At 39.1% G+C, this 13350-nt stretch overlaps 1 protein-coding gene across 5 annotated transcripts in view; it reads left to right on the plus strand.

The window, feature by feature from the left end:
• Positions 1-13350, plus strand: part of LOC137301505 (protein Aster-B-like) — a 558548-nt gene that overhangs the window by 526850 nt on the left and 18348 nt on the right. For all 5 annotated transcript variants that reach the window (XM_067971031.1, XM_067971029.1, XM_067971032.1 and 2 more), the window contains 8 exons: positions 877-1054; positions 1732-1770; positions 3662-3805; positions 6694-6812; positions 7311-7453; positions 9454-9557; positions 11098-11301; positions 12311-12401. In XM_067971031.1, coding sequence (XP_067827132.1) covers positions 877-1054; positions 1732-1770; positions 3662-3805; positions 6694-6812; positions 7311-7453; positions 9454-9557; positions 11098-11301; positions 12311-12401 — 1022 coding nt within the window. The remainder of the gene's footprint in view (positions 1-876; positions 1055-1731; positions 1771-3661; positions 3806-6693; positions 6813-7310; positions 7454-9453; positions 9558-11097; positions 11302-12310; positions 12402-13350) is intronic.

A 13350-nucleotide genomic window follows, 5' to 3' on the forward strand; every position in this document is an offset into this window, starting at 1 on the left:
AGGAAGGTGCCAGGTTTGATCACTGGTCTGTGCTGAGTTAGCTGATTTTACCCGAAGCAGTAGTAGCAGTGATGTAGTAGGCCTCGGACAGCTAGATTAAGGAGGAAAAAATTAGCTAGAGTTCCTGTTCCAAATTGCCATACAACAATCCTAACTGGAAGAGGCCACGTGTAGATGCGTGGCCGGGACAGGATTAAACTTGGCTGCACCAGGATTACCTGATCTACATATGGCCTAACCAGAGGTCCTTAAAGGGATTGCTGGAGGCCGCCACCAAAAAGATAAGTTTAAAAAGACTTACCTTAATGTAGAACCAGCAGTGCTGCTCCCAGCTCCACATTTAACTAGCGAGCCACTGCCAGCCACAGCTCACCCCCAACTGATTGCCTCCCTACTTCCCCCGGACTCAACCTAGGCCCTTGACAGTACTATACTAATGAGACTGGTTCACCAATTTGCCGTGATCCTGTTGCTGGCCTCATTAGGTGTGTGCAGCGGGCTATGCACACGAATTGTGCCCCTATTCGGGTCCAATCCAATTTCTAGGCTTTAGTTCATTGAAACAGGCATAAAAAGTAAAGAAAACTGTGTAATCCAACATGAGCTTCTTGCTGCAAGGAAGATACTGGCTGATGTAAGAAATTAGTTTAGTTTTTAGTACAGTTTTTAAATGATTGATCATCTTCAGGTAAGTGTTATTAATGGAAGACTCAACAAACCTGAGTTTTAAGGGTACCAGGATAAAGAATGAATACCTTATTGCAACAATGTGCGTGGAATGGAATCATAATCATAAATCTAAACTGTGTTAGATTTCTCAAGAGGTCTTCAAAAACCACACTGCAAGTTGAATTTCTCTTATTTCTGGTGTCATAGTTTGATGCTATTCCAGCAGAGGAGGAAGTTGATTGTCACCTAGAAGGTGAAATTGCAGCCCTTCAGGCCATGGACAAGAACGAAAACAGTTTGCCAGTAAGCTCCCCTTCCCTGGACTTCAATGATAATGAGGACATTCCAACAGAGCTGAGTGACTCCTCTGAAACGCACGACGAGGGTATGTCATTAACCGAGGGTATGTCATTAACCCAGTGTATCCACTGTTACTTTCAACATGTCTCAGGAGGTTTTCTACCACTTCAGGTCTGAAACCTGGATTAGACTGGGGGTGGTAGGGAGATCAGCAAACCATGATTAGAAAGAGATTAGTAAACACTGTGTAGGGCTATGAAACTGATCAGGCGATATTGATCACGTGATTTTGATCGACCATCATGCTGAAAATGTGAACTTTGAGGGGATTATTTTAAATTAGCTATGGCATGTTTTACATAATTTTATCCAGCTTGATCTGCTTTAAAAACTGCATGGGGGCAGAGCCCTCTCAGCTAGGGAGGGAAAAGAGCAGCCAGATATTTTAAAAATAAAATTCAATTCTGCATGTAAAATAGAGCACAACATGCGTTTTTCAAAAATGTGTTTTGATTTCTTTTTAAATTTTTATAAAATATTCAGGAGCAGCTTGGTTTATCTGCAGTATATTTTGATTACCTCGGAAATGTGCACACAAACACAATTTTGAATGCTTGCTCGACCATTCTTTAACAAATGGAATCAGAAGTAGTGACACAAAATACAGTTGGAAGCTGTGATGATAACTAGTCTAAGCAAAGCACTCATTACAAAATTTTGTCCTTTCTTCACTTTTATTTTTCCTGTCTCCATTCATTTCAGTGGGACTAACTACAGCTGATTTTAAAAAACTGAGAACAGGTATGGAACCATTGAGTTTAAAGATAAACAATCTTTTTTTTAAGATATTGAGATTTAATTTTTTTGTGTCTTGTGAGTACTAAAAAATTACAGGTTTCATACCTAAAAGGGGAATTCAACCCAATTTAAAGTAAATGGTAAAGTTTAATAGTTTATTTATAAACAGAAACCTCTGTACTGCCTCAAGATATTGGAAAATTAGTGTTGTTTCACATGTTGTCTTATAAAACATGCTTTCCCAAAATCAATTAATCCTGTTTTTTTGTTGCTCATGTTCAGGACAGGAACCTCAGAATCACATGGCTCAACTATAGAACCATTGTACAACATATTTTATTAGTGTGTGGTACAAACATGGCAGACATACCTTACCATGATTACCTAAGATTCATCCCTTCATTCCTCGAGTTAAACATACTCCTAATGTAGAATCATTCACTTGTCACATAAGTTTTCCATGGACAACCATGGTTTTTCCTCTTCCCTCCTCCTGTCGCTTCCTCCTGCAGTGCCTACTGATTAACTAACTGTTTAGCAATTTTTCCCCCTCCCAAGTGCTTTGAAACCGAGCCCAATTGTATGTGTGGGGGGGTGGGGGTGCAGTAGTGCATCTCAGATGGATTCTCATTTCTGGCAAAAAAAGTATTTTATCGAGGCAGATTTTTAAAAAAATTACTAGCATTAAGAAAGAAAAGATAACTATCACAATCCTTGTGGAAACCTGCAATTATTTTATAAGTGTAGAATAATAAGCAAAGTAAAGGATTGCATTGGTGAGTAGAGTATTCACATTTTCCAATTTTAAATGGGGTTGAAGTTCCCTTTAATTTCTTCCAAATAAAGTGGACTTTTTTCTGCATGTAACAAAAGCCGTTAATAGATTAAGCTATTGCATTTGTAATGCTGCTTTCATTTTTAAAATCTCCTACAGTCCCAAGTGAATTGCAGGTTGTTGTTATAAGTATAAAGAAACTGGGATGCAACATCACCAGTGCAATATTCTTTTTATTTTAAATCTGTTTTTGTGGTGCATGGTCCTTTCTCCCTGATTTAAACTCAGCCCCAAAGTTGACACATGATGTGGATCATTAACTGATAATCAATTGGAGCAAGATGTCAGTTTTTTTTTATTTGCTACATTAAATTGTCATGTTGGAGTAGACTTGCACAAATATTCATAGAGTAAAAGTGATGATAAACTAGAACTGGGTACAGGTGCATGGTTACTGGATAGTACGGACTTTAAAACAAACTGGTCTTTTACTTCTGGGGTATAGGATTAAATCCAACCCAGAGAGGGGGAGTTATCTCCTATATGATAGTTGCTAAGGATGTAGGTGTTTACTGCTAACGCCTATTGTCTAGTACTAAGGTGTGGCCGGTGACCTTATTTACTCATATCTATCAGAGAGGATAATATTGAATGTATATTAATGGTATATATTTGGGTTTCTTCTCTCCTATTTATGTCATCTTTATTATTGCTTCTGTTTGGCAAACAATCCAGTATTTCTTAAGTAACAATGAGATGTCGGAGAAAAGCAGTTTTTGTTCAGTTGAGCAATGAAGGACCCACAAGAAATATTACAAGCAAACATGCAGCTGAAAGGGGTTAGATTGAATTATAAGAACAGGAGACCATACCATCTGAAGCTCTCTGTAACAGGGGTACGGTTTGACTATTTGGTTAATGAACTGTTCTAACCATACATAAGTGATGTTAAATCAGGATATGAAGCTGAATAAAGGAAAATTAGGTGATGTTCAGCACTAACTCTCAAAGCTGTTACTATAATATTCAGCCAACTGTATATCGTTTGTTTCTGTTTTTGCAGGATGAGGTGAATTTATATCTAATTTTATTTTCACATCTCTCCCTGCCTCACTCCAGGAGAAGTACAAGCATTCTATGAAGACCTCAATGGCCGACAGTACATTAATGAGGTTTTTCATGTCAATGTGGACAAGTTGTACGACCTATTCTTCACTGACTCCCAGTTTCTTCGAGATTTCTTTGAGCAGCGGAGGTTCACAGGTAAACTAGTTTCCATTATACCTTACGTAGACTGAAGCTGTGCAGGTATATCTGGATAGCTCAGTGTTTCCATGACAATAGTACTCTTTCGTACGACTGAGAAGAAATGGAAATAGGTTTTCTTTTACTCAAACCTTAATACTACTATTCAGCATGAAGCTGAATTGTATACATTCAAACTATTTAAATTCTGAAGAAAATTAAAGGGGAAAGAGATTCAAATTACTGTCCCACAATCTAATTAATAATAACATATTTCACATGGTATTGATCATGGTAACTTGGAGGATATGGTGTTTTATGAGGTAGCAGCATCACGCCAATTAATAGGCAGTGCATTATTCTGCTGCTAAGCTGCAGCTGTATTTAACCCTTCTAGGTCACCACAACAACAACTTGCATTTATATAGCGCCTTTAACGTAGTAAAATATCCCAAGGTGCTTCACAGGAGCGGTAATCAAACAAAATTTGACACCGAGCCACATAAGGAGATATTAGGACAGGTGACCAAAGGTTTGGTCACAGAGGTAGGTTTTAAGGAGCATCTTGAAGGAGGAGAGAGAGGTAGAGAGACGGAGAGGTTTAGGGAGGGAATTCCAGAGCTTAGGGCCTAGGCAGTTGAAGGCACGGCCACCAATGGCTGAGCCATTAAAATCGGGGATGCCCAAGAGGCAAGAATTGGAGAAGCGCAGAGATCTCAGAGGGTTGTAGGGCTGGAGGGGGTTACACAGATAGTGAGGGGTGAGGCCCGGAGAGATGTGAAAACAAGGATGAGAATTTTAAAATCAAAACATTCCCGGACCAGGATCCAATGTAGGTTAGCGAGCACAGGGGTGATGGGTGAATGGGACGTGGTGCAAGTTAGGATACGGGCAGCAGAGTTTGGGAAGAGCTCAAATTTATGGAGGGTGCAAAATGGGAGGCCGGCCAAGAGAGTATTGGAATAGTCAAGTCTAGAGGTAACAAAGGCATGGATGAGGGTTTCAGCAGCAGATGAGCTGAGGCGGGGGCGGAAACAGGCGACGTTATGGAGGTGGAAGCTCATCTCGGTCCAATAGGATGTCGTGGTTGTGAACGGTCTGGTTCAGCCTCAGACAGTGGCCAGGGAGAGGGATGGAGTTGGTGACTAGGGAACAGAGTTTGTGGTGGGGACCGAAGACAGTGGCTTCGGTCTTCTCAATATTTAGTTGGAGGAAATTTTTGCTTATCCAGTACTCGATGTTGGACAAGCAGTGTGATAAGTCAGACAGTGGAGGGGTCGAGGGAGGTAGTAATGAGGTAGAGCTGGATGTCGTCAGCGTACTTGATGTTGTGTTTTCAGATGATGTCGCCGAGGATGCAAATGAGAAATAGGAGGGGGCCAAGGATAGATCCTTGGGGGACTCCAGAGATAACGTTGCAGAAGCGGGAAGAGAAGCCATTGCAACTGATTCTCTGGCTATGACTGGATAGATAAGAATGGAATCAGAAATGGTCTTGCTGTTGTAATAGAAGCATCCTGAAGTTAATTTGAGGTTAATTGCTGTTGGTAAAGGAAGCTTGTAGATTGGCAGGTACTTGTAATTTCCCAACTCCAGATCAGAAGAAACCAACATGAAACAACTCTCTTGACACTTCAAAGCACTGCATCTGAAGTGTGACAGACGCAAAAGTTTTTTAATATGTATATTTTTAAAAAAAACATTCCTTAGTGTTTTAAGGAAAAGAATCACATTTTATACTTCAGGGGCCCACCATTTTAAGTCCTTTTGCCTTAGGCTGCTGTGGTGACATCACTGATGGGGGGAAACTGCACCCTTCCTGGATCATCTATATTCGTTTTTTAAAAAGAAATATTTAATCCCAGAACAATCAGCAGAAAATACATGGTCAAAAATTACTGGAACGTATTTCTGTACAGAGTTCTTAAAGGGCACTATCTCCATGAAAACATATTTATCAACTCTTCTACAGTTTACAAACAGATGAAGCGGTAACAGATTGTAGCAAAACATGTTGTCACATCACTTTCTTATTATGTAAACATGACAAAAATAAGACGTAGCTCTTTTCCTAGACATTAAAATGTTTACTTTTGATAACTTGAATTGTGATATTTGAAGTGTAACAGACATAATTTGTTTTTTTACACATACTAGCCAATTGCCCATGGTGTTGCACAAGGGAAGTCAGGGCCAAGTGCAGTCTTCAGGTGAAGCAGGTTAGAGAACAGGGAATAATTGGATTATAGCATGTAAGCGTAATTCAGTCCCCAATTTAAAGTCATCCATTCCATCCTTATTTATATATGGTGCTTTGATTTTATATTATTACTCATAATTAAATAGCAAAACTTATGGCAATTTGGAAAACAAAGAATAGAGCTGGTTGGAACATAGGATCTTCTCGACAGTACAGGCTGAGGGGCTGAAAAATACAAACTGAAGCTCTACAATGCCACCATTGGTGGGAAGGTGTAATTACAGTGTGATAAATTTACATAGGCAGTTTCCATTATAAATGTCAACGTAGGAATTTCTAATTGTAAAAATTCACACAAAAGTGTGACTAAAACATGACAACAAGGCTTTGTGGACAGAAATTGCAAACAGATATAAGATTTTTAACATATGATTGATAATACATTCACAAATGTTTCAAGAGGAACAAAAAGCATTTTTTTTGCTTTATCAAACTCCTACCATTTCAGATCATTTCACCTCCAGGTTGCTTTCATGATATCACTGACATAGCTGTTTGATAACTACATGAATCATATCTATTTATGATGAATACAATTTTTACTCATGTTAACACAATGAAACCTATTATTGCATACCTTACATTCCAGATTAAGGCTCTAGAAAGATGAAGGATGGCCTGTAATGCTGATATTTTTTCTTTCCAGACGTGGTTAGTCATCCCTGGAAGAAGGAAGTTAATGGCAATCAGACCCGAGTGATATTGTACACAATTGCTCTCTCAAACCCACTTGCGCCAAAAACTGCCACAGTCACCGAGACCCAGGTGAGACTTACCCATCGATGTTAGCATTAAATGTGATCTTGCTCACATGTTCAACATTTTCCAGAGTTGGCCTTTGTTTCCTGAACCAGTGTTGTTCGAGCAAAAACCTCCTGTCATTTCAGTACAGTTTCTCCAGGGGTATTTTTGCTCCTAACAACTGCCAGGACCAATTTCAAGAGACTACAGTTAGCTACAATATACTGCAGCCTACTTTATCCTAACCAAGATATTAAAAAGATATTTTCTGTTGACAACAAGTTATCTTTTAGAGCACTGTAAGATAATACCCTCCTAGCTGCTGTCAGCTAGCTCAGAGCCAGTAATTTTCACCAGAGCGAGCTAAATATCTTACTAGTTTGAAATTATATTGTTTAATTTCAATTGCGAAGGACTGATTTTGGGGTTAGCAGTTACCGTTTGCAATGCATATCCTCCGAGTATCCTTCCATCATAATTAATGCATTTCGTGCCCATTTAATAGTTTTCTTTCCATGACAGACCTTGTACAAAGCCAGCCAGGAGAGTGAGTGTTATGTGATCGATGCAGAGGTGATCACACATGACGTTCCGTACCATGATTACTTCTACACAATCAACAGATACAGCCTTACACGGGTGGCAAAAAACAAAAGCAGGCTGAGGTAAGGAAGCTACTCTTTTTGATTTTGTTCTTTTTTTTGTTGTACAGAAACGTATTGAGTGGCAACTTTTAATTGTACCAAGTGTCACAAAAGATTCTGCCATTCTTCACTGTTTTGCTTTTCTTCCCTTAAGCAAGCATCATTTAGCACCATCCTCTGCCAAAGGAGGTAATCATGCATTAACTAAATTTAGATTACTGCAATCTGAATGGAGCTGGAATTGATCTTCAGCTGTGCAGTGTTATGTTTTTAGGATGTTACTTCGATAGTAGTCTCATGCTCAGTGCTAAAGACCATCAAATGAGCCATTGCTCTCTAAGAACCAATATGCACCTTTATACGCCCGATATTGAATAACATAGCAAATCGAGGGGTCAAACAGAAACTCTTGTCCTTGTATTTAGCTTACTGGAAATATCATGAGCCCTCTCATGGTCTCCTAGATTTTTGAAAGCAATAGAAGAAGCACTCTATCAGACCATAAAATACTGAAAAGGTTTACTAATAATTACTGATAAGCAACAGCAAAGCCACTGCAAAAGAATTTCCTAGAACATATCTATTCCTCATTGAACACAGAAAATAGTAAACATGTGACCCTTTACTAATATTCTTATTAATTCTGGACCTGAGATAACTTCCCTTAACAATAACTGTGCATGGTATTTTTTGCCTTTTCCCCCATGGAGCATTCTACTTCCCTCTGATGGCCTCAGAAAAAACTGGGCATACACTCCCTGAGAAACGTCCCTAGTGCCCTTTGAAGTTTGACCAGGAGGAAAGGAGATCAAAATGTATCCATCAAAACCAAGTAAAGTTGTCAACTTAAAGGCGTATGGAATGTCTGCAGTTCCAGTGACTGCCCCTTGGAGTATCAATAGTGTCTATCCAATAAGTGTCGGACCCATTTGTCATCTGACTACAAATTTCTTTCGTCTTAATGGACTATTTGCAGAACAAAGCAAGCCATTGTGTCAAATTATTCTAACTTGAGACACATCTACTTTTAATGAATTTTAAAAACAACATGTATTTGTATGGGAATAATGCCCTGTCTTTTCAACTGACTATGCAAGCCATGGATTTTATTTGCAGTGTCAATTTTTAAGTTTTAAGATTAGAACTGCGACCCAAACTCCCTATTCGTCACAGGTGGATCTCTGGTTCCACGTTATTGCGCTCCTACATTAAAGAATGTATTAAATAAAGAGCAATGGCTGACCCCTAAGAAATCTGCCACCCTGAATTGACTGGGGGAATCCAGAACAAGGAGACATAATCTTAAAATTAGAGCTAAGCCGTTCAGTGGTGAAGTCAGGAAGCACTTCTTCATACAAAGGGTAGTGGAAATCTGGAACTCTCTTCCCCCAAAAAGCTGTTGTGGCTAAGTCAATTGAAAATTTCAAAACTGAGATTGATAGATTTTTGTTAGACAAGGGTATTAAGGGCTACGAACCACACCGGGTAGATGGAGTTAAGATACAGATCAGCCATGATTTAATTGAATGGCGGAACAAGCTCGAGAGGCTGAATGCCCTACCCCAGTTCCTATGTTCCTATGAGTTGGGTTTTCTCAGCTCTCCTGACAGAGGAGCAATCTACATTAGAACAGAGATATCCTTGTTTGTCAAACTGCAGGGTGAATGCTACTCCTTGCTTGTATGGTGGTGAGTACAAAGTGGTTTAGGGAAAAAATTGGCAGGTCAGAACTAGATGAACCTCAAAGTTATTTTGTATCCAGAGTGACTTTGAGGCTCCCATAATGTGCATTTTGTTGCCCAGGAGGAAGACTGCACCAGCAGTAGTCATATATCTACTGAGGATAAGATCCCATTCAATCACACTGATCTTTGGTAAATTCAGCAGGGAAATAATTTTCATCACATATTTGCCATGGTGTTAGAGATTGCATGTGTAAATGGAGAACAGTAATGTTTTGAAAGCTAACTGAACTGTAAAATTATTCTTTAATGAATTAATTGTTAATTTCTTATATCCAGGATATCAACAGAACTAAAGTATAGGAAACAGCCTTGGGGGTTGGTGAAATCGTTTATTGAGAAGAATTTCTGGAGTGGTTTAGATGACTACTTTAGACATTTAGGTGAGGAACATTTAATTTTCTCCCCTCCTCTCATATTGCTAGAGTACAGTTTCATGGGTTCTTCCAGACATGTGGTACCTCATCTATGTGTTTGTTTTTCATGTATGAGTCTAAACAGTGAGTGTTGTTAAGCTGTTTCTTAATGGCGAGAAACTGGAAAGTACTGCAGTACAAAGGGATCTGGGGGTCCTAGTGCAAGAAAATTAAAAAGTTAGTATGCAGGTGCAGCAGGTGATCAAGAAGGCCAACGGAATGTTGGCTTTTATTGCTAGGGGGATAGAATATAAAAACAGGGAGGTATTGCTGCAGTTATATAAGGTATTGGTGAGACCGCACCTGGAATACTGCATACAGTTTTGGTCTCCATACTTAAGAAAAGACATACTTGTTCTCGAGGCAGTACAAAGAAGGTTCACTCGGTTAATCCCGGGGATGAGGGGGCGGACTTATGAGGAGAGGTTGAGTAGATTGGGACTCTACTCATTGGAGTTCAGAAGAATGAGAGGCGATCTTATTGAAACATATAAGATTGTAAAGGGGCTTGATCGGGTGGATGCGGTAAGGATGTTCCCAAGGATGGGTGAAACTAGAACTAGGGGGCATAATCTTAGAATAAGGGGCTGCTCTTTCAAAACTGAGATGAGGAGAAACTTCTTCACTCAGAGGGTAGTAGGTCTGTGGAATTTGCTGCCCCAGGAAGCTGTGGAAGCTACATCATTAAATAAATTTAAAACAGAAATCGATAGTTTCCTAGAAGTAAAGGGAATTAGGGGTTACGGGGAGCGGGCAGGAAATTGGACATGAATTTAGATTTGAGGTTAGGATCAGATCAGCCATGACCTTATTGAATGGCGGAGCAGGCTCGAGGGGCCGATTGGCCTACTCCTGCTCCTATTTCTTATGTTCTTATGTTACCCATGTGGTCTTCACAGCCAAACTCGATCCTGTGCTTACTCCACATCCACCAGTGAAGTTACCTGTAAAAGTCACTGGATATCGATCAGGAGTGGGAACTTTAGTAGATTTTCCCCCTCACTAATGCAAAGATGCTATAGCCAAGGCTAGCACCCCAACTGCTACTAAGGTTAAGATCAGGAAAGACTGAGGAGCAAAGCTTTGTCCTTGGTGAGGAACTTTATTCTGAGCAGGTGTGAACAATTTAGGCCCACGTGTATTTTTCTTAGAACAATTGGAGTTTGCAAAGTAGTGCGAAGTACTAGTTGCAAAATGCTTTTAACATTTTTTTGAACAGTGCAATGGTGAATGCTAATTGTTTCCCAAATTTAACATGATAATTACTGAGATAACAACAGGCCTGGACAGTTGTATTGGGATGGCAGTCAGTAAACCCCAAGCCTGTCCATGTGTGTTGTAACTTTGTATATTAGAACTCCTGCACACACTGGACACACTTCCAGGCAATGAGTTAATCAAGGGGTAGTGAATAAATTGGTTCAATTCTGCATAACATATTTAACCAGATAATACTCTCTTTTTGATTTATGGCAGCTTGAAAATATTCTCATTTTGGTATCCACAGATATTGAACTCGCAAAAGTAGAGAAACAATATGCTGCTGAACTGCACAGGCAATCTCCAAAAGAAAAACCCAACAAATCGTCCACAATTCGGCGGAGAAAACGGCCTCACGCACACGTGCGAAGCCAACACCTCGATGAAACTGTCAGCCCCGTTACTACACCGACTGACGAAGAGGTGGTCCAGAGGATTAAACATGTGGCAGGTAAAATCAAAAATGGAGAAAGAATATCAGTGGTGGCAATATTCGTTGCATGTCCTTTAGTGTCTTTGTAACTTTGTGCTTCAGCATACAAGCTCTGAGATCCAATGGGAATCACATTCTTCTTCCTGGTCATTCCAGGTAAACATTTCCCTGAATGAGAATGCACAGGAAAATCAATGATAGCTTCTAACAAAATGCATTTTTAATTGTGTTTTATATGTTTTATCAGCTGGAATAAACACTTGGGAAGGGGTGTAAACTTTTTGAGAAGCATTAAGTTGCACATTTTGATCCCAAACAAACCTATTCACTGGACTTGTGGTTCGAAGGACTCTGGTCCGCTGCTGTAGAATACTTCTGAGCATTATTTGCCACTCAATAATAATTATTTCAATATTCTCCTGTTTCTGCTTACATGTATCGCTCACTCATCTTCTGCCTGGTTTAATCTTCCACTATCCTACTGGATCACAGAAGTGCTAATTCACCATCCATGCCAACTCCATGCAAACAAAAAAAAAATGCATTTTTTCATTAAAAATAAAAGCATGCTTTATGCATAATTTGGGATAGAGGTGAATTATGGGCATACACTTGTGATGTGGCTAAAATAATTTACCTGAGAGTTATGCAACCTATGACCGGTCCATGATTCATTTGCATAAGTAACTCGTTCTCACTATCTATTCACTGTGTATTTCTTAAAGGGATTTCTTCTTCACAAAGAATTGTTTGTAGACCTTTTATTTATTTAAAAATGCTTTATAGGTCATCCAGTGATGACATTATGTCAAAACCCATTGTCTCAACTCAGTGCTTTTGTTCCAGTAAGCTTTTGTACCTTAATTCTGCACTCAGTTTGCCTACCAAGTTATTATATTACATGGGGAAAATGTAACCAGGTCACTAGGAGATGTGTCAGTTTTTAATGTTCAAACACTGTCTTACACAACTATCAGAACCATCACCATCCCTCAAATAAAACTTTCTGTCTTCTGTTTTCCCACAGGTTCCACTCAGACAAAACACATCCCAGAAGAAATTTCAGGAGGAATTCAACTTTACAGTGTTTCCAAGTTGTTGCTCATCATAAGCTTTGTGTAAGTAACACCTTTTAAAAAGTGCTGTCTCTGACAATTTTATTGCCCCAGATTCCGAGAGTTTCGGGAACGTACGACAGTAGTTTTTTTAAGCTCTTAAAATCAATTAGTGAATATGACCCAGGGATTTTTTTAGTTAAGTGGAAACATTTTTTTTCTAATTAAACTTTTATTGGAGTCCCCTGTTATATGCATATGGCATCAAAGAGCTACACACCTAATAAAATGTCACACACTTGGTTCCCTTAAGTAGTAATGTTAGTAACATCTGCCCAATCCCATGCAGTGCACATAGCTTGCAGATGAGTTATTTTACCAGAAAAAGACATTAGATTAACATAGGTTTTGGGGTTTTGGCTCCTAAACTGCCAGTGTTCAAAATTTTGAAGGGTTTTTATTAAGTAAATAGGGAAAAATAATTTCCAGTAGCTCGAAGACATACATTTATCATCATCTAAAGAAAGAAGAGAGGTGAGGAGACTTTTTTATGCAGATGGAATGGTCTCCTGAAAACAATGCCAGAAGCAGAATCCATAAAAACTTTTAAAAAGGAAATGCATAAATAATTGAAAAATAAAAAAATTAAAAGTTATGGGGAAAGGGAATGGGATTAAATGGATAGCTCTTTCAAAGAGCCAGTGAAGATAAAATGGGCAGAATGATCTCCTCCTGCGCTATAAAATTCTTTAAGTACATAAACCAGGATATTAGACCCAAAGCATCAGGGAATTGGGATCCTCATTTCATTTGCTGCTTCCTAAACACCAAGGGTTTACTGTATCATCTTTAGTCATTGGTCAGAACTGTTAGATTTTCAGTGATTATGAGAATCCACTTGTTTGGTTAGTGCAAAAACTGAGAATTAAATTGTTCTACACAGTGGGAAGACATCACAGCTTCCCTCTCAGAGCTATCTAGGCAAAAAGGAGTTTCAGCCACAAAATATGCC

The sequence above is a fragment of the Heptranchias perlo genome, chromosome 33, assembly GCF_035084215.1.
Source record: "Heptranchias perlo isolate sHepPer1 chromosome 33, sHepPer1.hap1, whole genome shotgun sequence".
Lineage (NCBI taxonomy): Eukaryota > Metazoa > Chordata > Chondrichthyes > Hexanchiformes > Hexanchidae > Heptranchias > Heptranchias perlo.